Genomic DNA, 24,222 nt, shown 5'->3' on the forward strand with positions numbered 1-24,222 from the left:
GTGACATTTACAGCATAGCAGCTTGAGGAAGGATTTGCTAGTTCCTCTCAGGACAGCTCTCCCCTGTCAGAGCCAAAAGCAGAAGAAATATTCTATGAATAGAAACAAGGGCTGCCTGGAGTCCCTCAACAGTAACACTGCATTTGTACGTTATTTGCATAGAGACCTCTATACAACTATATATAGTTACTTGTACACAGTATTGATATTTCCTAACTGTTGGAAAAAAACAAAACCACGCAACCCACGCCTCACAAAACAACTGCCCAACCAATTCAAATCACAGCATTTATGGCCAAAGTCACTATCAGGGTCCTGGCCCAGGATTTGCAATACCCAAACTCCACCTAAAAGGACTAACAGGCCCCTATTTTGGCTGTTATTTGTCTGAGTAACTATACTGGATTTGGACACAGTTAAGCGGTTGTAAAAACCAGGTTGATGTTGCCTGATCATTGATCAAGTAGAAACGTAGAAATGAAGACTATACAACACAGAATATTAAAATACTTTCCTCTGTCAAAGTGAAATGAAACAAGAAGGTTTAAAATACAGATATGAATTAACTGTGCATATTTTACTACTCCTTAGCTTCATCTGTACTGGTTTTTCATATCAAGTACTCTACTTCAAGTATACCCTCGGAAGAAAGCATCCTTAAAACAGTTTATAACCGAGAACCAAGTATCCAAAATTTTATTGAGAAACAGCAAGAGACATTTTCATCCGAGCTGCACTGTTTTCGCATCACATTTCTTAAACATTCCAATTTCACAGTAACTTATCCAAGGCAGTGATGTGAATTCCTAGTCCTATTTACACTATACAAGGAAAGCGTATTAATAATTTTCCACTGTGATTAAAACACAGCACGTGTTGTCCTTTAGTCCATAACAATTCCCTATCCTGTTTACTTAAAAAATGTACCCATCACAGATCTAAAAGGAAAGTGCTTTCACACTGCAGTAATAATGAATTCACTCAGTTTTTCACGGATCTATAGATTGCTTTGATGCAGTCTGAGCCCAGGCAGAACTATATAGCCTTCAAATGGTCATTAGGTCAAGCTCTTCGCTCTCACTTAAAAATTTTCTTTAAAATCTCAAAGCAGAAATTACATCCCCCTGCACCGGGTGGGAAAGACGAATCCCGTAACATCCTTTTTCTCCCAACAATTACTATCGGCACCTTTCCGTATACGAAGAAAACTGTGAAAAGCCAGTGTCGGTGCTGGGGGGATGAAAAGTAACAGGGCGGTGGCAGCAGCAGCCTGCAGCAAGGGGACCCGCTCCTCGGGAGCGGGCAGCGCCGGCAGGAGGGGGCGGCGGGCAGGCTGCTGCCAACAGCAGGGCTGGGAAGCCCGCCCTCCCCAACCCTCGTTCCCAAGGACTCACACTTCAAACCGAAAAGCAGGAGAGATTTCCCCTGTTATTGCCCGGAACAGTAAACATCCCCTTTTTTTCCTGCTGTTGCGCAGACAGACAAGGCTGTTGCCAGGGCACCTAACCTAAGGGGGCTGGGAGAGCGATTTCTGAAGCACGCATTTGTTGCAGACTCTGACATGACTGCAATTTATTGCTGGCTTATCACTAGAAAAAAATAAAAGGAAAAAAAACCCTAAAGAAAAAGCATTCCTAACCGTGGGCGTACAAAGAAAGACTTAATTTAGTTTCCACACAGTAACGTAAACTATGAATCCCCACACTATTTTTAAAAATTGAATTATCTCACTTCAGCAAAAGGAGGCCGCCGGGAGCCCTGTGCAATCCCTCCTCGGCCGTCCAGCTCCTCCAGCCGCTGTGTTTCCCAGGCTGCTCCCTGCTTCCCCCCGGCACCTCTGCGCTGACCCCCCAGCCTGAGGACCCTCGTGGCCCCCCTTTGTCTTACACCAAAAGGATCTCCCTGTACTGCTCTCCTCCCTTTCTCCTGGAAAGGTCTTATTTCTTCCCCCACCTCCATTACTGGCTGCTTCTTTCTTTCATGCCTCATCCTACTCACCCTTCTGTTTCCTTCATCACTCCTACTACTGTTCTTACTATCGTTCCCTAAGGGTGGCCCTTTTTTCCCCACTCCTTAGTTCCTTCTCCCTCCACTCCATCAGGGCTCTCCCTACGCTTGGATTTCTGCTCCTCTCCCTAGGACTCTGCCCCCCCCTATTTTTGTATTTCTCCTCCTCGGTTGAGCCTCCCTCCCCCTTTCTGGTCCTCCTAAAAGATCATCCGTTCTGCTGCAACCCAGGTCAGAAACCACCCTCCCGTTCTGCAAGTTAAAATGAGGCTTCACCCGGAAGGAAAAAGAGAGCCTGAAATTCCTCTTACTGAGGGTAAGAAGAAAACCTATTTTTCAGTGCAGGTAAGAGAAGGAAACCTCAGGTCTTCCGATGTTCTGATTTATGAACGTGTCAAAGGTTGTGCCCAGCTGTGCTTGGGCTGTTCCTAGAAATGCCGGCAGCTGGATGCCGTACAGCGTTCAGCCCACTGGCATGTCTTCATTTCTAATAACAATGTTGCTAACTCGTTTTATTCAAATAAACATTTATTCCAAGGTCTTCTTCCTACTTTATAAAAACTGTTTTTGTGTGTTCCATCACTATGAATTTTATTGTTTTTTTCCCCAATATAAGCACACGTCAGCCCCCTTTAAAAAAAAAAATGTTTTTGTCAGATTCTGAGGTCACTTTCCTTATCAGTTTTTCAACAGTGTTCTAAGTGCTGTTGCCATTCACTTGGGAAAATGATAGGGTCCAGCGAGTCCTAATTTCTGAAGAAGTTCATTTGCACAAACGAGCTTTTCACCATGGATTTGTTGTGGCATCATTTTGTGTTGGTCTCACTTGAAAGCCCAACGTGGAACTCGAGGCTTGAAATCCACAGGAGGGCCTAACCCAGCTATCAAAGTCGCTATGCATAGTTTATCAGCATGGGTTATCGACCCAGGCTACGGCCCTATAAAACATTGATTTGGAAATAGCATCAAATACAGACTAGAATTATAAAAGGTCAAGACATGAATGATGGAAATGGGAAAATGTGAATCCTGTAGGATTAACCTGCCAAAAGAAGATTAAAAAGTACAGAAAGCAAACGTCCCATCACAAATGAAGTTTGTAGTGATTTTAGAATTAGATTCTTTTCATAGTGACTGTGTAAGAAGACTATTTCCAAGCATTAATATTCATTGAAAAAAACTTGCTGTGTTTTCTTACTACAGAACTGAAACTACTACATAATGAAACTTGAGCAGCAGGCAAAAAAAGTGAACAAGTCCCCCGCCCCCAACCAAACAAAAAAATCCCCCAGAGACAGTCAGGGGATGGGGAAAAAAGCGTTTCTTCCATTGTAATGTAGAAGATGCATTGAGAGTTAATCACAGACCATACATTACCTCCCCTCCTCTACCTTTTCATTAAGCAGCTGTCTTCATCTTGTGCATTCTGCTGGTGGTTAGGATAAGGATGAATAATTCCCTCAACTCTCTTCCTCCCCAGATTAAATAATTTACAAGTTTGAAAAAGAGCCTCCAGTTCGCTGCGTATTCCTCAGCAGACAGGACAGGAATTCTTTCAGTACTCTTTAAAGAAAACTGGCATTATCCATTCAAGCAGTGGAAGGAGCTCATCGAGCGTCCTCGCCCCTAGACAGCACTGCAGGCAGTCGCTCCTTTTCTATCGCTCCCCTGGGCACCTGGCTGTCACTGTATATGCCCAAAATTTAGATTAACCATTGCTGTTCACCTACATGGCAGCAATAAATGGTGATCTGCTGCTGGCAATAGAAAATTGTAAAAGCAGGAGCTGCTGTAACAAAGACTTAAACTGCTTGCAGGGTTCAGTTACAATACAAGCCTCGATGACAGTTATTTGCTGTCTGGATAACAGCATAATCTGGGCTTCTTCCACCACGGCCAGAGAAAACGGGCTAATTCAAATACATCTCATCAAAGGAATGGATTAATACACCAATGAATGCCACCATTAAATGACCCTCGGTATCCTAATCCTTCTTCCAGATTTTCAATCCTCCTCAGAAGAGACAGGCTACCTCGACACGAGATACAAATCAGAAAATTAACAATGAGCCAACATGAACTTACAAACTGGAAGCAGCTTCTGACGCTCGGCTCGATATTGCTGCCCCCGAAGGAGGCCACTTCTCCCAGCTGCCGAGGGATCTGGATGGAGTCGTGCAGCAGGAGCCCCAGCCGGCGCTGGTCGCAGAAGCCGGTGGAGCTTGCCACTTGCTTGAACAGGTCTGGAGGAAAGAAAAGGACACCCATGCTAAAGCATCACAACCGGGATATGGCAAACAGTGCAGAAGTCTGCATCGTTTCAAAGGCTCACAAGTGCGGTCAACAGCCTCGGTGGACATGAACACAAATGCGTCTTCAGTTTGGCTGCTTCTCTTCCCATAAACACTGGTTTTTTTCTGTTAAATAAGCAGTCTAGTGATAATTTTTAACAGCGTTATTGGCTTGTACCTGGGAAGAAAGGCCATTATAACACAGCACCTGTGGCATAACTGATAATAGCAGCTGTGACTCTGTAACATAGCTAACTGAACAGAAGGATCATTGAGCCACAACAACATAAATGTTTTAAAAATATCGTTTAACAGTAAAATAATCTCATACAACATACAGCACATTTTCAAGTCTTAGCAACCAACGTACAACTCAGAGAATCCACTTGTCTTTCAGACGAGTTGAACTGAAAAACAAGAGCTCCCTAACTTCAGTATATCATAATCTTTTAATCCAAGAGTATTTCTAAAATGAAAGAAAAACATTACAGTATGACAGAACCTGCCATCCACCAGGAATGTTAATATCATATTAAGTTTTCACTTCTGAAGTGAAATGTCACTTGAAGCCATGTTCTGTTACTGCATCATTCAAGAAAAGAATCCTTACAGGACAGAATTACTATCCTTCCATAAACTCAATTTAATTGAGTGGGAATTAGTTATACTACACATATATTGAGGAGGTTTTAAAGTTCATAATAATAAGAAAAATCAGGTTAGCATTAACTGCAATATTTATTTGGTAATATCCCTGTTGACAATACATGACCTGAATAAATTCTCCTTACTTTTCAAAGAGTTAAAAAAAAAAAAAAGGCACGAGAGACAGCTAGAATAAAATAATGCCCTTTTTTTGGAGCCGCTTTAATATTTCACCTGACACCAGGGATACAATTATAAAGATGCTTCAGCACTGCTCGAGATAACTTTCCTAGCACTGCTTTGACACCTGTTTTCTTCCAAATGAATAAAGGATGGATAGAGAAAGGATTATTTTTTAATTACATGAATTTCACTCTTGCCAAATCTAGTTTTATAATAAATAATTTTGGGATCAATCCTTCCATCACCTCTGCAAGCTTGAAGACTTGTGCTCTAGAACAACCAACTCTGCTGTGCTGCACAAATGAGAGAAAAAAATTTAAGGGGTGCGACTCATCGCATACTTGCAGCAACACCAATAGCAATTGCACTACGACTTCGGCATGGATGGTGAAGCCAGACCACAGCCTGGCAGAGACAATTCCTTCCTCTCCCACAAAGGATTCAGCTTTCAATTTCCCCATCATTAAAACATTAAGTGTTCTACAACCTTAAAAGGGGGGTTATGCATTATGTTGCACACACATTACAGGAGACTGTAAAATATGAATAAATGTTTTCCTTTATAACTTTGATAATTCTCAGTGAAATATCATTTTGAAAATATCAGTACTGAGTAATTTTCTTAAAAGATTTTCTGAATACTTTTTCACAACACCCACATGAAACATCTAGAGATCTAAAGTGTGACATTCATAGTGATTGCCCTAAAATCTGATCCAATTATACAGTCATGCACAGACGCCGTTGTTGGAACCGTCTGTTTTCTCTTTAGCGTTCTTCAACTTTCATTAGTAGAAGAATAAAATAATAACAATTGATGAAGAACTGCTATGGTATGAGGTCAAATCCTAAAGGTTGTTTTTTTTAAATGCATGAATGAGTGGTACCAGTTAATTTAACCAGAAAGTTACTCTTGAGAACTACTCTTATCAGTAGATCTTTTCTGGATCCTAGCCTCACTAATAAACTGATTCATTAGTCAGATAAAACTAAAACTTCAAGTGGAATTTTTTCAAGTATTTCAGAATTTGGTCTATTAAAATATGCAAAATTTGCATACTTTTAATATTTGTTTGAAGATAGCAACTATATTTAAGCACAGTGTACGTAATAAGACCCTGACCTTTTTTTTTAAATTGTGGAAAACATTTAGAAAAAAAAAAATTTAAAATGGTGTAATGCAAGATGTCCTGTAGACATGCATTTTGTGTATGATGCTGTGCTAAACCAGTGGTCTCCAAAGGCGGGGTGCATCCACCACCGGGGGTGTGCAAGACAATCCACTGGAGTGCGGTAAGAAAATATGTTTTGCTCTGATAATAAATTAAAAAAACCCAACAAAATAGTGTTTATTTCATCTTTATCTCATGCTTTTTTTTTTTTTTTGTATGTTTTATAATGTACACAGTATATTAGTACAGTAGTACATGTAAATAATTTATAAATAAATATACATCTATTAGGGGTGCACACTCAAAAATTTTTTACTGATAAGGGTACATGATGAAAAAAGTTTGGGGACCGCTGTGCTAAACTACCTAAAACCATGCTGAACAAATAACTTAAAAGTACAAGGTGGAGCAAATTAACACACTTTGCATTTGGACTATCTAAAAGAATGTCTCTGTTGCTACTTAAACGTTTATGCAATAAGTAGGAGGAATGAAAACAGAATAGAAACATAAACTAAACCCAAAAGAATTACACTGACTTACATCTGTATTTATCTTCCAGGTGTGCTTTACAAAGGGATACAACACCAGTTTTGAAAGATAAGACACGGATCCTTCCTGTTCGACCCCTAATGAAAAAGAAACATTGGCTGATAATATGATCCATTCAAGTCATAATTTGTTTCCTATAACAAAGTTCACCGCAGTACCGTAGTCGTCATAAATAAGTCCCACACAGAACCACGTTGCACAGCACAGGCTGTCCGGTTATTAGATAAGCTAGAAATGAAATATAAAATATGGTTGTGGCTCCACAGGTGTAGCTGAATTGGATTGTGCCGTTGTATCAGTTCAACCAGAAATGGTCTCGCTCGGAAACAATTACTCACCTCCTTTTTTCTGACAAAAGTGAGAGTAAAGAGTCTTTATACTACGCTTATTTGAAAAGGCTTCTCTATGAACTGCTGCTATTCTCAGAGAAGATGAGGTCCCTGATGGAACAGGAAACCATCCCAACTATTTTGCCAACGACAATATAACTTCACTTTAATTAGAAATGCAATGCAGCAGTTTCTAGAAAGTCTTTGCTTACCGTCTGTTAGCCCTGCCCTGACTTGTTTGAGAAGGAGCCAGGCACAAAAAACCGGCCTCCGCCAGCGGCGTGCAGTGACAGAGGCACTTGTAAGACATTCAGGTGAAGCTTGCCTAGAAATCACGAGAAGGCAGGCGGGCTGCACAGTTAGGCACTTAACAACGCAGTGTGGTTTCTGAGCTCCTCCTCGCAGCACTCAAACCTGTCCTGCACAGTGCCAAGGGGCTGGGATACACCACATCAGTCCCCGTGCTGTCTCCGGTCAGCCTTCCCCTCACGCTCGCTCCTGTCTTGTGACGTGCCCGCCCTATTACTTTTGTTTTTTAACCTGACTGTGAGAAGAGCATCCTCCTCTGCGCTGCAGGCGATGCAACGACAAACCTTCACTCCTTCTCTCAGTCGTCTGGTTTAGCTCAATTTACTTCCTTGCTGGCTTCCCCCAAGACTTTTACTTCTCATAGCATTTCAAATATATCACATCTATTGCAAATGAAGACATACACAAGATAGGAAGCTAATGCCTAAAAATGACATTTTTGAAGCAGAGCCTTATCAACAGCTTTGAAGTGTCACCAGTAAGAACACCACTGGAAATAAGATAAATCATGTACAGGCATGCCGTAGTCATGCACTAGGGTACACTGTTTGGCAAAGATGCATGCTGTCTTTTTAATCCTACAAAAGTGTTGTAGGAGCCAGTGGTGCTCATTTTCCCAAGCATCTCCCCTGCAAACACTATAAAAGGTGCAGATGGAAACTGGTGGACAAAGCCAAATTAGAATTTGCAACCTTTTACTAAAGAATCTTGAGTTTTTAATCACAAATAAGCATTTGTTGTTTACCTCTGCTTTCCACACTCCGCTCCTCTTACTCCTCTCCCTCAAGTCGTTTCCAAATTAATTATCATCTGTGCCCTCAGAAACTCCTGCTGATGAATACCAGGCTCATGCAAATTATACAAGAGAAGAATGTAGAATGATGATTTCCCTGCAAGGCATCTTAAATTGAAACTTGCACGAATCATGAGTTGTTCGGTTCACTCTCCTCTCCTCCCAAGTCAAACCAATAATTTAGCATGCTACTGCAAATGAGCATGAGTGACTGATCAATTAAAACAAATCTGAAACGTGTTGGATTTGCAGAGCTGTGCCCATTGACTGTGAATTTGATTAATATCTTTACAAATGACAGTTTTCAATTATAAGAAAAGTAAAGATTCAGTACATTTAATTAAATGTCTCCAGTACTGCTATGCACTTTGGCTGATCTCTGCCTATTAAGTTTACAATGGAAACTAAACACATGTAACCCCAAGGTCACCTCTCTTACCAGCGTAATTCAAACCTGAATTTCGGCAAAATAGCTACGAGCTTTCCTCACACATAAAACACCTCCCTGTTTCATTGTGTCCTGCAACATGCAGCTCCCTAGCATACCTAGGGAATCGCCTGGAGGCAGCCAATTATAATTTCTAATGTTGTACTTTCAGCACAGTGCAACACAAAGAAAATTAGCGTGGACACAGCAAATCTAAACCGGACGGTCCAGCTTAGGAGCAGCCTGTGGAACAACCTTTAGTTCCCTTTCTGCCTCTAATGTGGCTGATCTGGATTAACATCCCTAGCGCATCTTTTTTGGTTTTCACTGAGTATCTTCATTTATATGTTATTTATAGCTGATGATAATTCAGAAGTGGATCAGAGTTCTGTGAAAGCCAAAGCAGATTAAAGAAATAAAACCTGGCTCTTAAATGAATATAGCCCCCATTCCCTACTACCGGTACACTACACAAAAATGTAATGCAATCTGGGTAATCCACTTCACAGGATATTGCAGCTGCTGCAGAGGATGTTAGAAGCAACTGGCTTATCGGAGGTGATCCTGCAGGAAGAGACTCTGTACAAATCTGTACTTTTTTTTGGTAGGTGATCATCGAAGCTTCAGTGCTGTGATAAAGGGTGGATGGAAGAACAATGTTATGGCACTTCACTGCAATACGGTTCAAAATGTCAATGGAAATACAATAATTGACCCATGTCCTTCCATTTCTAAATGTAAATGTTTATTCTGTCACAGTAATGAGTGTGTCTGGCTGAAGGTGGCTGATAAGAACCTTAAAAACACAAATAAAGACTTCCACTGACATTTTTTTCCTCTAAATTCACCAAATGCAAAAATAATGGCTTATTCTAAAGTTAGCTTACAAACATGTGTTGGAATTTGTCTGCGTGTTATGAGCAACATCATTAACCCACTGAATAGGAATACTCATAAATTTTCTTAAGGTAAATTTACTCTGTTGTATTTATACTCATAGGTACACTTTTTAAAATTAAATTTTAGATTAAGTATTCCTCAAAGCTCCTGACTGCTAAGGGTTGGAAGCACATTAGATTAGAGATAAACCTCTTCCATCTTTGAACAAGAATTATAGATTGAAAGCTATAGAAAATGGACAGCTCTGAAAAGGTTTAACATCCAGAAGTATAGACACATGCAAGAGTCTCTATGATGGTGTTCATACTGTTGCTTCTTGATAATTCTCTTGAATTTCTTTATCTAAATAAATTAAAAAAGCCATGCAAAGCCATGACCTACTGAGGACGTGCAGTCCCTCAGAGCAAAAAGAATTGCTCTGAACACAGAAATCTGTTAAAAAAGTTCTGTTTTCCAGCTCTCTCATTGCTTAGCTTAATAAAGCTAGGATTGTAAGCCTAACCAAGGGCTGTATTGATTCAGCTAAATGAAGCCATTAAACCATTAGGTTTATTAAACTTCCACTTCAACTACCGTTTTTTTTCAGTTTCAAGCCATTCAAACTTTTTCAGTTTCAAGCCATTCATTTTATAATGAGGCAGACGGCTCATTACCCCTCTCCCCTTCCCCTTGTGCTGTTGGGAAAGCTTCTGAGCACCCCATGTTCAGAGCACCCATACATACGTGTCGTAGACATTCAGCAGCCAGTTGAGGCACATGTCCACGCAGAGAGGAACATTGACCAGGTTATTGTGCTCTTGTTCCAGTCGATCGTAAATGGTGGTCAAGCAGTTAATGATCTGCAGAATATCCATCGGCTGGTCGTTTTGTTTGAGGTTGTGCTGGTCCAAGGCATCACATGCAGCAGACAGAGTCAGGAGATCCACTGTTAAAATAAAAAAAAAAAAAAACAACACAATAAAGATTGAAGAGAAACAGTGGCTGTATTACCCATACCCAAAAAGTAAATAGAACAATTTACTTGGCTTACATGCCTGGCCAGAGGACATTTTATGTCCTCTGAAAGTCACATGCAAGACTATTTTCAAGACTCCTACAGGTGCACCGTTTATTCAGCTGTGGTCTTAGAGAGCAGCGTTTATAAAAGTGAAATCTGTTTCATTTTTAGCTGTAAGGTACCTATTATACTATTGGATCCTATAGAAATATTACGTATAAATCACTATATAAGTAAAAACTACATATTTCATGTTTTATGCTCCTACAGATAGGCTAATAGACTACTGCATTCATCAAATGTGCTCTAAACATAGTACATGTCATCAGCTTTCCTGAGACGTGCCGTCCATTTCTTGCAGAAGTCGAGCAGTCTTAACTGAACCAAACTCCACAAGGAATATGCAAACAAATCACAACTGAACTGGGATTAACCTCTCTGTTACTTTTCCTCTGGTGAGAACAGGGAAAAGAAGATTCCAGAAACATTAAATGGCCTATTTCAATATTTATTAATGAAATTCATCCATTTTTAATTCTGCAGAGCATTTACATTTATAAATACCTCTATGACTTTACGGAGTAAGACACATTTAAACTTATCAGTCAACATACAACAGAGTTTTTTGTCATGGACATTTAAAAACTTGATTTTTGTTCCAATTTAAGCCAGTTGCATTTTGAAATTCAGATGTTCAAGGCAAAACAGAACTTCCCTTTCTCAGCTCTTAGTTTCTGCATATTAACATCAACAGCTGCATCACACTTTGGGGGGCCACCAAATCCGAGAGTTATGGGATGTTGGTTTACAAAGTAAAACAGGAATAAGAACAAAAGAAATCAGAAAAATGAGACTACTGACACAGCTCTTCCTGCTGCCACATGAAAACCCTTTGCAGTTCCTTGCAGTGAATTTCCAGGGTGTGAGCAATGGGGATATTAAAGCCCAAATGCTGTTAGTCCTGCTCATACCATGAGCAGTCACAAAGTGCAGCACGATTCAACATGACTCAAGGGAACAGGATCTGGCCTAAAGCGATCTGCCCCAAATCATTCAGGAAATCCATCACAAAATTGGGAAATGAACTGACCCAACTGCAAGACCGTTCTTCCTCTCATTGGAATAAAAAAGTGTTTTATTGAGTCCTGGTAAGCAACATCTCTCAGTAATGTAAAAAAAAATGTGCAGAGGCTAAATGCAGAACCCCATACAGGAATTTTTTAAGAACTTCATCCAGCTTAAGGGCAGGCACGTTTGGCAAATTCACACTTGAGTATCCTATTTTATCAAGTATGAAACTGACCCTTTGGTGTCCTAGCGGAGATGAAAAATACTTTAGCTGCACACCGGGCTGCTTGGTAATGCTGCACGGACAGTACGCTGGGATTTCATAACTGCCAAAAGAATTTCAGGGGTATAAATTTCATTGGAAATCAATAGGGACTTCTGCTACTAAATCCCTTAAGCACTTCTGAAAATTTCATCCTGTGGGCCTGACATACCCCGTGCTAGAGTGATTAAGGAAAGCTTGGAATGCTATCCCCATTATTATACCAAGAAATTTAACTTTGAATCTGTGGTTTTGTGCAGGGTTTTATTGGGAATTTTACTTTTTTCACATTAGCATATAGATATTTATTAAAATAAAATCTTTTGGAGTATTATGTTTAACCTACTAGCATATAAAATGTAGCTATTCTAACGTCAGTGATATATCCCGCAAAAGCCTATTTATCAGACCCATTCCTAAGAGTCTCAGAAAGACGCCTTTCTTCTAATAATTTATTAGTCAAATTGGAAATAGAGCACTGCCGCCCCAACACCTTTAACTCCAAGCTTTAGGCTGAACTCTCAGTTCCTTTGAGACTATGAATCAACAGTAATTAAATGAACCCCTCAAGCATCTGAATGGCAGCTTAATTATATATGCAGCTACTGCTAAACATGGGTCATTCCACTTTGTGAATGCGTTTCCAACTAATAAGCAGCAACTTCTGAAAAGCCTTTCACCCTGCTCTTCATCAACCTCCTGTTCTATCTTGAAGTTAATGACACATGTTCATCTTATAACAAGCAAAAAATGCTTGCCACCGTGCTCTGCTTTAGGGAACTTCTTTTTACGGGAAGAAGAGTGGCTCTGGCCTTCACCACGTTAAGCTCCTCCTGCATCTTTCCCACCAAGATTAAAGAAGTTGGGGGGGGGGCTCTCCCAGAACCAGGAATTGCCTGTTTCTTTCCTGAAAGCAAATATGGAGGTCCCATGAATGACAGACTTTTTAAAAGACAAGCCCCAACAGTCAGATACGTATTGAAGAGTTGTATATTCATTGCCATTCAGTGATTTGCAAAATCTTTAATTGAAATAAACCACACCACTTTATGCTTTGTACTTTTTGTGCGTTCTCTGTCACACTTTTGTTCTTTTCTATTTAGAATTCCAAAACTGACTCAAAAATTTGTGTGAGCAGTAGCTTCTAGCTTATTTTGAAATCTAAGACATCTATATAAATATTTCTTTGGCCTCTAAGGCAAGGGAAAAAAACTTTAGGATGTATGTAACTAGACACCAACCTGTGGCCAGACTGCAGGAAAAGTATAAAAGATGACCTGGAATAACTAACCCACTGGAGGACAGAAGTGACAATTAACAGGCAGGAGAAGGTATGCTGTGGAGGTCACATACTGAACTTGGGAACAACTCAACATATGGCTGGCGATAAAAAGTATTAATGGTGTTCCCAGAACGCAAGATCACCTCCCCTGTAACCTGCTGCTGGTGGCTGATACATTAAAAAAAAGTATTTGATCTAGCCTGTATAAACTTAAGGGAAAAAAGCACCCTAACAGAAGTTCTTGAATATTTTCTTTTGCTGCATCTCCAAGAAAAGTTTGTGAATACATCTCATTTTATTGACATCACAATGTTCAGATGTGGTTTGCACTTGAAGATCAGATCTTTTAAAAGGAGCAAAACAAGAAAGTCAACACGCTTTGATGTGATTATCAAAGGAAACCATACGTTTTAAAAAAACAAACGGTCTAATAGTTACACCTGGCATGCCCACAATAATTTCGAAGGCTGGGATGATAGAGCCACATACTAGATTCTTCTAAGGTAAAATACACAAGCGTTTATTTGTTAAAGATTACCATTTTCCATATTCTTCTTTAGGTTTAACGTCCTAGAGTCTTAATGTTCATTGGGCTGACTTATAAACTGAAAAGAACTAAGTCTAAGAATAGTTCCATTTTTTAAAAGTGTTTCTATTCTTGCCACTGAGAAATAGGCTGTACCTTCACTTCTGCAGGCCTTCTATTGTGCACATCTCTTTAGAGTGCTCCTCAGTAGACAAACCTGCTCTGCTTTTCATGAAGTTTGCAGAAATGAATATACGTATAGATATATATTTAAACTCCTGCAATTTTAAAACTGAAATAAAAAGTAAGAGCTGAAAGCAGCACCTACTGCAAGTGGAATTTAGGGATTTTGGGCTATGCACAGGAGCCCTGAAACCTAGCACTGTGCTCTATTTCTACTAGTGCCAAACGGCAGAAAAAGAATTTTGTAATGAGTTGGGTTTTTTTTAAAAAAATCTAATTAAACTGAGTTCACAAGCGACACTGAAATCACAGAATACACAAACACAATGATGGTGTCTCCAAGCAAAAATATTTGCAAGAACAAAGGCTGCTAACCAAATTCCTTAAATACTTCTCCTTAGATACAAGTATGAAGAATGTGCTAAAGTAATCAGTGTAAGCGCCACTGCATGTCTCTGAAAACATCCATTCTCAGAAAATCTACCTAAGTGTAACCTCAAGAGATGAACTGACTTCAGTGCATAATTACAATTCCACACTGTAAAGTCCACAATGAATCTAGAATTATTCAGCAGTAGGAATAAGGGTAATACAGATAAAATAGGATGCAAAGTTTTGCACTTTCAGCAGTAAAAACCCATTACAAGTTACACTTGTGCACTGCCAGCTAGAGAAACCTGTAATTCCAAAAATTTTAGTTTCTTTCTTCAGTGCCGCACTGACTACGAATACTTTTCACTGCATATCACTCCAGTTTCTTTACACTACCTTTCCACAATGAGTGTGGCAGGAGTGCTGTGCCATGGAAAGATGTTTGTATTTCCGCTCATCATACTTCATTCTTTGTCACTGCATTCATGTTGAAATCTTTCATTATGTTACAAGACTTTTCACTTATTGTTTATTTTTTTCCTTTTTTTCTTTTTCTTTTCTACTGTTTTATAAATTCAGAAATTAAGTCTGTTCACTAGTGGAATTCACCCATGCTTATAAGCCTAAAAGCAAACATGCTCAAAAATACCGAGGTTTGACACGGTTCCAGAAAGCATGTGAGCACAAATCCAAACTTGAGATAAATCAACAGTTGAGACATTTGCAACTGTGTCAGAAATTTAACCCTGTAATTAAATGCTGAAAAGCGAATGTTAAAATATTCTAATAACCCTCCAAATTGTACCGCCTACTAAACTGCTTGCTTTGACAACTGACTGGCCTACCAAGAAAACTGAGCAAATTATTCAGCACTCAGGTTACAATAAGCTGAAGAGGAAACATAACTCCAGTGACAGGTAGAATACCGTACACCAGTTGAGAGAGTTAAAGTGTTAGAACATGCACATCACTAATGTATGGCTGATGAGAGACTTCTGAACGTAACCAAAAGCTGGGGAAAAATGAAGCTAAATGTTTATCGTGATGATCTTGTTTAAAGGCAACAACCCCTCAGGGTTCAGGATTCAACTTAACAAACCATTAGCAACTCTAGCTCTGGAGTGATTATTTCACCCCAACTCTCACCGTTCCCAATACACTATAACCCTGTTCCTTTGGTCCTGAGCTGTAAAGCTGTGGCTGACACAGGACATGGCTCCAGTAATGAGCACAGTGAAAATACCCGGCTAAAGAGTATAAAGATAAGAAATGTAGGGGATGTTAGTTTTGTTTCTGATCCGCTGCTCTGTCTTACAAGGGACAGCTCTGCAGACCACCCAGCACTTTGGTTTCATAAGGAACATGCAAACCGGTGGCAGCAGAAGACTCTTCAGGTGAGAGGTTTCCATCCACCAGGCAGAGCTGGGGGGTGTGTGTGGGGTGTGTGTATGTGTTTTTCTGCTTCTGAAAGTTGCGAATAAACTTGTATGTTGGTCATAAAGTCTTCCCGGCAGCCGATGAGGCACAGGCACATACTTACAGCAGAGGGCTTTCTGCAGCCTGCGGAGTTTCATGGCAGTCCTGTACGCTGAGAACCTGACGTTGTTCAGGTCAGCTGTAGGGGGGAAATATTAAAATAAAAGATCAGCTTTACAGCTTAGAAATAACCAGACTTACGAAGGCATTGTTAAGTTGAACTAGAAGATTACACTCATTGGTTACAAGAACAGAGGGGGAAAAAAAGTACATTAGAAACTCTACTTCACTAAGCAAAAGCCCTCAAACCTTGACAATCAATCATCCAAAAGAAAAACACTAAGTCCTAAAGTGTTACTTCCTTTCGTTCAAAGGCACTGAACTTAAGAGCACTTGAAAGGACAACATCAGTGACTGCAGTAGTGTTGTCTGAAAACACCGCAGCCTTTCACACCGCAGGCACTGGGAGAGAGAGAAGAACCTGAAACTCCTCCCTGTCTGCCCGACGCACCAGCCAGGCTGTGTGCAGGCAGCCCCAAGAGAAGAGCTCTGCCCAGGAAAAAGCAGGTGACTCTCAGCTACTGCTGAAAAAAACTTTAAAAAAAACACAATGAAACTTTTGTGCTTTCCACCCAAGCAGATCCCAGCCATGCCTTGAGATGTAGAGCCTTCCTGGTGAGAAGCCAGCTCACCCAGCCAGGTGAGTTCCCAGGTTCCCACCTCCAAAACGGAGGGGAGCCACTGGGCTCCAGGAGCACGGCGGGGAACGGCACCCAGCGAGGAACAAATGGTGTGGCGCGCTTTTTGCTAGAGCCTTCTCATGCGGTCAGCAAAATAAGGCATCAGCACAAGTCCCCACTGAATAGTTTAACCACAGCTTGCAAAAACCTCCCGGGACGCTGCAGGGACGAGGTGGGCCACACACCAAACCAGTCACACCACACCAGAACTTATATAAGCCTCTCAGCACTCGGGAGGTTCAGTACCGGCTACTTGAACGTTATTAAGCACCAAATTCTGATTATCGCCACAGCAAGGCACAGCAACTGGTCCGTAGTTGCAGAAGTGAACACTAGACAAAACTGAAAAGAAAGGAGGGGTTGTCTTGAACCAAATCTGGCCAGGAAACTGCATTTGCATCTTTCTCTTCTGTGAAACCAGACTGAGGAAGATGCGCTTATTCTAATCTTGTCCCTGGCTTTGCTGAGGGTGGCCTTGGGCAAACCCCATTTACAACAAGAATGAAGATAATATTCACTGGAAGCGAGGTTGAAACTACTGTGGCTGAATTTGTGCCATCAGTACCAGTACATCGGCTAACTCATAATTTACAACTACATTTGGCATACCAAGACTACAGTGCAGATACACCACCGCTTGCATTATTCAGAATCAAACTCAGGATGCAGAAGTATGTACTCAACTCTGGCAACGGGCTTTTGTTTATGCAAGTAGATCGACAGGTACCTAAGCTAACTGTGCAGCTGCAAGTTGGTACCTTCATCAAAGAGAGCCCAGGTAAGCCATCAAGGTTGCTGTTTTGCAGCCAAGTCCCTGAATGGGTGCTGTTTCCCAAGTGGCATTGCCAGCTCCTCCTGGGGATGCTACGGGGTGGCTGCACTGGGAAGTGAAGCGTGGCGGGGCACTCTCGTGTGCTACAGTGCGGTCACCCCCACTGCTGAAAAACCAGACTGCTGCTGGCAGTCTTCTGGCCCTATCACCTACCCAGCTAATTCCTGGGCACAGACACTCCTGGGCATATGAGTGGTCTAGGGACCGTTCCCAACAGACCAGTTGGCATCTTGTAATTTAAGGGTTTTCTAGCACAGAAATGGACTGTTTGTGCTAGCCAATTTCAGCACCCGGTAACACTCCTGAATGCATTTAATTTACTGATGAAACCCACGGGACCTAAGGAGTTAATGATGGGAAAGTGTTTGGAAAATGTAAACTACTCTGTAAATACAAAAAGAACATTAAAAAAAAATATACTGGCCCAGAATAAAGGTCCATTTAGCCCAGTAAGCTGCCTCTAAGCCTGGTGGACTCTTAGAGAAAGAATATGATGAAAAACAGGGCAAATACAAAACAGTTCCTTGCTGGCATATGCAGTGAGGTGCTATAAAGCTGTTTGCAATGTGGTAGCTTGGGTATAACTATCCCAACATAATTTACAATGCTGTACAGGTATAGGTAGCAGAGGGAATATAGTCTCAATTACATTAATTTTAAATTAAGCTATTCTGAATGAGTAATTTGAGGTTTGATAATTCAGTAGTTTTGTATACCTTAATAAAAGCTGTGGAACGTTTCTAAAACACATCTTACAGCAGAAGGGAAAGTTTCAGCTTTGTATACCATTTCTTTTTCTTTGCACAGTTCCATATACCTTTTTAACGGGCAGTTCTCCTGTGTGTTGTTCCTGCCAGCTCCCTCTCTCACAACCATCCTGACAGGTCCAGAAACCTTAATGTGGTGTGGAATACAGTGAGCAATTTAAATAAAGCTACTTAATTTGTCTTGAAGGGAAATTAATAAAGCAGTCTCTCGCAAACACACTGTGACTTCAGTTACATTTTGTACTCTTGTACAAATCTGCATTTGTATTCTGGAAAAGAATATATACTAGATTATGGCTAGCATTTGATAAAATGAAGAAGCCTTCCCTAAATTTTCCCTGAGTATTCTGAGAAAAGCTTCTCTATTTATTATTTACATTTTAAGAAATATTAGGAAATATATATGCATATTTCATGCCTTGATCAGGGCAGAAATTACTATCCATGAAGACACTTAATCCTGAAAGCACTGTAGTTTACATCTATTTTCCTGTATATGTAATACACACTGAATTTGTCATCAACCTTAATGACATTGCTGCCAAGAAGCATCTGCTGTAAGTGATCAGCAAGCAATGTCAGGAGCTAGTTTCGGAGCCCTCACCTCAGGTTTTGGGAAAGTAGCAGCAATGTCTGCTTTTGGCTCTACGTGCTGAGGCCGAGTGTAGCTGTCGCATGCCTCCACTCCCACCTTCATTGCTGTTATCAGTATTAGCCCATGCCTAGTTACTGTCCCCGTGTCAACTGCTCACCTCCCATCTTTGTTATGCCACCACCTCCACGCTCCTGACGGACAGCTCTCTTTCCAGGTGGTGACAGTCATCTGAGATCACTGGATCTTAATGATTTAGCTTTTCCTCCCGCCTACTCCTATGAAACTGCCAGTGGTGTCTTTCTTCCCCCGGAGCTACTGCTGGAACAAACGTGTTGCTCTGTGGAGCAACAAGGGGAGCCCAGACCTCTCCTAATTGGGTTCAAAGTATTTCCCTTGCTGGTATATGACCCCATTTAAATGAACCGTAGAACATAACACTGTCAAGGAATGAGACTTGGTCACTGGGCTCAGGAGCATTGGAGGTAACGTCACCACTAACAGCAAGGGAGGAGACTCGGAGTGAGGCAACATAAGGCGCTGCCTGGCCACAAGCCAGCCGCTACTGCTGGGAACTTGCGGAGGAGGGAGGAAGGAGGCTCAAGCAGCAGCAACCTTCTGAGGGCCTACGGAATCACCAATAGTTCCTCCTTCCCTGTGGGTTTTTTCCCCTTCCTGCGTCCTGAGGGAAAAAATCTGATGCTTTCTCCGCTCCCCACTAAAAGAGTCAGGGCCCACTAAGCCTTGACTCCAAAGCTTTTATCATCTCTGAGGCAGGTCGGAGAGCTCAGTATACCATGCATGCTTTCCTCCAGCCCTTTCCTCCCACTCCTAGAAATTATGCACTATCTTGTCATCCAAATGAGGTGGTCAGAGGGCTGAAAAGCCCTTGGAGCACAGAAGACTTTTGCAGGTTGTTTAATGATACTCCCAGTCCTTGTTCAGAAGGCAACTTTCAAGTTTTGATCAAAAAGTGTAAATGCTAAAGAGCATAATCCGTTTATGGTCTGAAATAACAATGTAGTGGAAGAGGTCACCTGGCCCATGGAAAGGAACAGACTGAGGAAAAGATCACATGGGAGTATTTGGTGACACTCATATTTACAACCCAGAGCAAAGAGAAATCATGGTTCTCCCGTCACTCAGCCATGAACGACCTCTCTGTGCAAGGGAGCGTAAGTGTTTGTAGGGGAGAAGATTACAGAAGACTCGTAAGACGGGGCAGATGCTTACAGCTGATGCCTTTGCAGCAACGAACAATTCCCACCAACACAGCAGTAAGATCTCTCCATGATCTTCCTAAGCTTCTGCTGCAGCCCTCCTGCTGTCAAGGTGAAAGAAGCTCAAAGTGCTAAAGCATCAATGACTCTCAGAAATCAGGAAATCTCCTTTCACTGCTTTCTTCTCTTCATTATAGACATGACAAGCACCTCCCTTTGCTTCATGGCAACTAATGCAGTAGGGAGAAGGTTATCTAGAAAAGTGATTTCCTCCATGTCCATCATATGCCTACAACATATGAATATGTTCATGTTCATATTCTTATATTCATTCATATTAATATGACTAACATTGAACAAGAACTAGTGCTCTTATTACACATGCAGCTTTAATGAAGAGGACTCCAGACTGCTGATAGGAAGAACTCAAATCAGAAATATTACGGAAAGATGATCAGATAACTAAATCCTAACCTTTTCTGCATAATTCTGCATGCTGAGAGAAATCTCAAAACGTAAGGGCTATGTTCTTCCTCAAAAGAGCTACGACAACCTCATCAACACATTTTTCAATGCTGTAGTTCTACAGTATTGCAGAAACAGCTGTAATTACACGTAGCAGACCCTTTTGACAGTGGATAATCAGGTAAAAAAAACCTACTCATTTGAGAAGTGGTCAGTGACTTGTATCAAAGACCCAAACCACCCACTGGAATGTCCCACTGACTACTGACACAGTATTACAAATAAGATGATGTAGATTTTTTTTTCTTTAAATCGTCCCATGCTAAATTCCAGATTTTACATTGGGATATGAATATTATTTTAAGACGAAAAACAGATCCTCATATTCTTGAGTTGTACTGCATGAAATAAGTTGGTAAGCAACTAAAAGCAATAAAAAAATTAAAGAACAACAATAAGTTTTTAAAAAGAAAATATTTAACAAGAGGTTTAGCATCCAACATGAAGGGACATTTGTTTTTATTCTGAAGTAGTCACATCGATAACCCAGACAACAGGTTTTAAGTAAGGTGTTATAACTGAACTGCTTTCCACGGTGGTTCTTAAACAGACTAACCCCACCCTACAGTTGCTCCAGCCGCTATGAGTGCTGAATGACTGGGATGTTTCATTTGATAATGTACTGTCCTCTACAACAGACTAATCTCACTGAGTGTTTAAAAGCTTTGGGACGGGCCAGACTACCTCCTGTCAAAGGCTGTTCATGTAAGTTGTCTCTCTCACACACAGTGTAATCTAAGGGCACCTCAGGAAGTCCTTTCTACCTGGAAACGACCTTGTTTTTACTTTAAAGAGGGTTACTTCTTTATATTATTGTGAATATTCTTATAATTGCTTTTTAATTTATGAGGACAAAACATAGGCATTTCTCTTGATTTTATGGACAGCAATTTTCTCACTGCCTGGACACCATCAAACTGAGAGGAGCAGCGTACATGCTTCAGGTGATAACTATCTCAAGAGTAAAATTTTGCAAGTTAACAACTAACTTCTTCAGAAGAAATTAGATCTCATCAGGTCAAATCCTCATCTTCATTTGATAGTACTTACAGAATTTGTTTTTTTATTTTGTTTTGTTTTTCCTACTCTCCCTTACTTGCAAGGAAAAAAAATGTGAACCTACAGTGATATACCTCAAAACCTGAAAGTCTTACCCCAGCATAGCTTGTGGCATGCTCATATAACTGTTCATAAATACACTCCTTGCAGTGGATAAACTATTTTGGGAATTACATGTCACTGTTGTCTCTGACAATGCCTACCTAACCAAGGTTAAAAACTGTTTACTGTACAGTCCTGAATACACCATAATTCTACTACCAGCCACTAAGCTTTCATGTTTCATCAGACATTAACAGCACTCTGACTTTTCAAGAAGCTTCATCTCACATCGATTCAACACAGCTGTGATTCCCTGACCAGCTGATAAGAATGCTGGGTTTCTTCCTGCTGCCCAAACCCCATATATAAATCTTCTAATGATGCCCTACAGTGACATATATTGCCTCTTTAGGAATTGTAATTTAAAAATGCAAATGAGACAAATGCACAAAGGAAAGAAATTAATCAAGTAACACTGCTTAATATCAGTTGAGTCTCAGCCATTGACTCTTTTATTATAACAATAATTAATGCTATCATCTACATTGCTTTGAGAATAACTAACAGTAAATAGTGTTGTTATACATACAGACATACAGCTTGACCACTTGCCATGAAACAATATGGCATGCTGTACTAGACCTGTCCCACTGACTAAAAAAGCTGATAGTGTCTCTGCAAATTAGTAAGTGGGAGGTACCCAGGGAACCATAATGCTACTGATTGCATCTAGACCAAGTGAATGAACACCACAGCACGTGCCAGCATCCCGATAACCAGACCAATTGACATGACCTTTGGGAATTTAGCATGTAATGGCTTTTCTTCAGCCTGCAAACCCAAAAGTGTAAGAAACCATATGACGTACACCCAGGTTACGCCTCATTATGGGGTTGGGATGCGAGTAGGGTTTGCAGTCAGAAAGGTCAGAAAACCTTCATGTATGCTAGATGCGAAGTAGTCATAATGGAAAAATCCTATAATAAATAAATAGCAAACAAAAAACTTCAAAAATATTAATTAAAAGTGTCCATTTGCAAACCAAGAGTGCAATACTCTTGAGCAAAACATTCCCATCCTGGTCACCTATTCCGTAACAGAACATTACTTCGCTCTCTCTCTAATACCCTCCTTCACTGCTAATATGCCTATGGTTTCATTTTCAAGGGGTACAAGGTTAACTTCTACCACCTAACTTCTACTTCGCTGCCACAGTTACGTTTATTGTCTGTTAGGTGTACGCCTACACGTGATGCAATCACACACTGTTAGAAAGATGACCTATTATAGGTCTGACTACTATCCAAGGTTGACAGAACCCAACCAATCCTATTTTCTAAGGGGAGAAGTTTTATTATTCAGATTGTAGTTAGCTTGAAAAGGACATCAGTGAATAAGCAACCTTTAAAGAAAGGCCACATGTGTCGTCTCACCGGATTTCAGGAGAAATCAAATGATTGATGTGTGCAATAGGCACGTCTTACTAGTACAAACATGGAAATCAATTAGTTGAATATGAATAAAACCTCATATTCAATACATGGTTTAGTAGTTTGTAACAAAAACTATTATGTCAGAGAGGGGCAGTTTAGCCTCTTCAGGCAGCACTTCAGAAGGACAAATCAAAATACACAAACCAGAAGTGATGAAGTTTATCCACCTTGGTCATTCAGAGCTGGAAGCTCACATTGCTGCACAAGAGCAGCCAGCCACAAGATCAACATGGCAGCTGCTGCTGAAAGTCTGGTGGAGGCTCAGAAGCAACTTCCAGCATTCTCCCACCTTGCGTTAAGCAACTCCGACATTTCTTCCATGTACTCCACAGAGAACTGCCCCCCGCCGATCCCTCCAAATTAAATGGAAAGCTGTCACCAGTGCACTGCGGTCTGCAAGGGTGAGGATGTTTTTCACCCTCTCCTCTTGCCTTGGTGAATTAGGAGAGATAAACAGATGCACACAGCAACATTTCTGACTGCATCCTGCTACTGCAACTACTGTTCACAGTGACACTAATGCACCTTGAGGAGATTCATATCGACATTACATGGGAAGGCTGAAGGAAGGGAACACTAACAGTACGGCACGGCAGGCCAAGTTCTCCTGGGCCATCACTGCAAAGGTTAGAGTCATTTTCAGCTTAAAGGCAAAATACTATCATTCTGAGGTGAGCTGTCTGCCATTAAACGTTCACTCTCAGAAGATAATCTGAAAAAAATTAAGCAATCCCAGACCACTTTGATTCCTGATCTTCTCCTCTCTCCCCTTACCCAAAGATCCTCGAACTCTCCAGGACAATGAAATAACACAAATTCTCATTTCAGTGATGCCCTGGAGCCACCATGAAGGATGAGAAGCTTTGTAAAGGGGCTGTAAAAGAACAGTGTAAAAGAGCAGATCTGCTGCAGGGGAACTGCTTTTGGAAAGAAAAGCAGCTGGAGCAGTTCTTGGTACTTTGAAGAGGTTCAGAGGGAAGTTAGAAGAAAATGGGAGTGGTTCATAACGGTGTAAATACAAACCGGGGGATGTCTGTCAGCCTCTGAACCTTTGAGACTCGCACATCACTGATTTTGACTACCTTTCCTATTTCATTTGGGTTTTTTTCATATGTTCTTAGTATCTATAACTAGTCAAACTATATCAACATCTACTAGATACATTAAATGATACAGCT

The 24,222-nt window shown here is 40.8% G+C and overlaps 1 protein-coding gene across 1 annotated transcript in view; it reads right to left on the minus strand.

Moving 5' to 3' along the window:
- Positions 1-24,222, minus strand: part of DMD (dystrophin) — a 1,204,567-nt gene that overhangs the window by 51,109 nt on the left and 1,129,236 nt on the right. The window contains 4 exon segments of the mRNA XM_009334780.1: positions 4,093-4,250; positions 6,842-6,927; positions 10,332-10,533; positions 15,839-15,913. Coding sequence (XP_009333055.1) covers positions 4,093-4,250; positions 6,842-6,927; positions 10,332-10,533; positions 15,839-15,913 — 521 coding nt within the window.

This window comes from Pygoscelis adeliae, unplaced genomic scaffold (genome assembly GCF_000699105.1).
Source record: "Pygoscelis adeliae isolate BGI_AS28 unplaced genomic scaffold, ASM69910v1 Scaffold91, whole genome shotgun sequence".
NCBI classification, from domain to species: Eukaryota; Metazoa; Chordata; class Aves; order Sphenisciformes; family Spheniscidae; genus Pygoscelis; species Pygoscelis adeliae.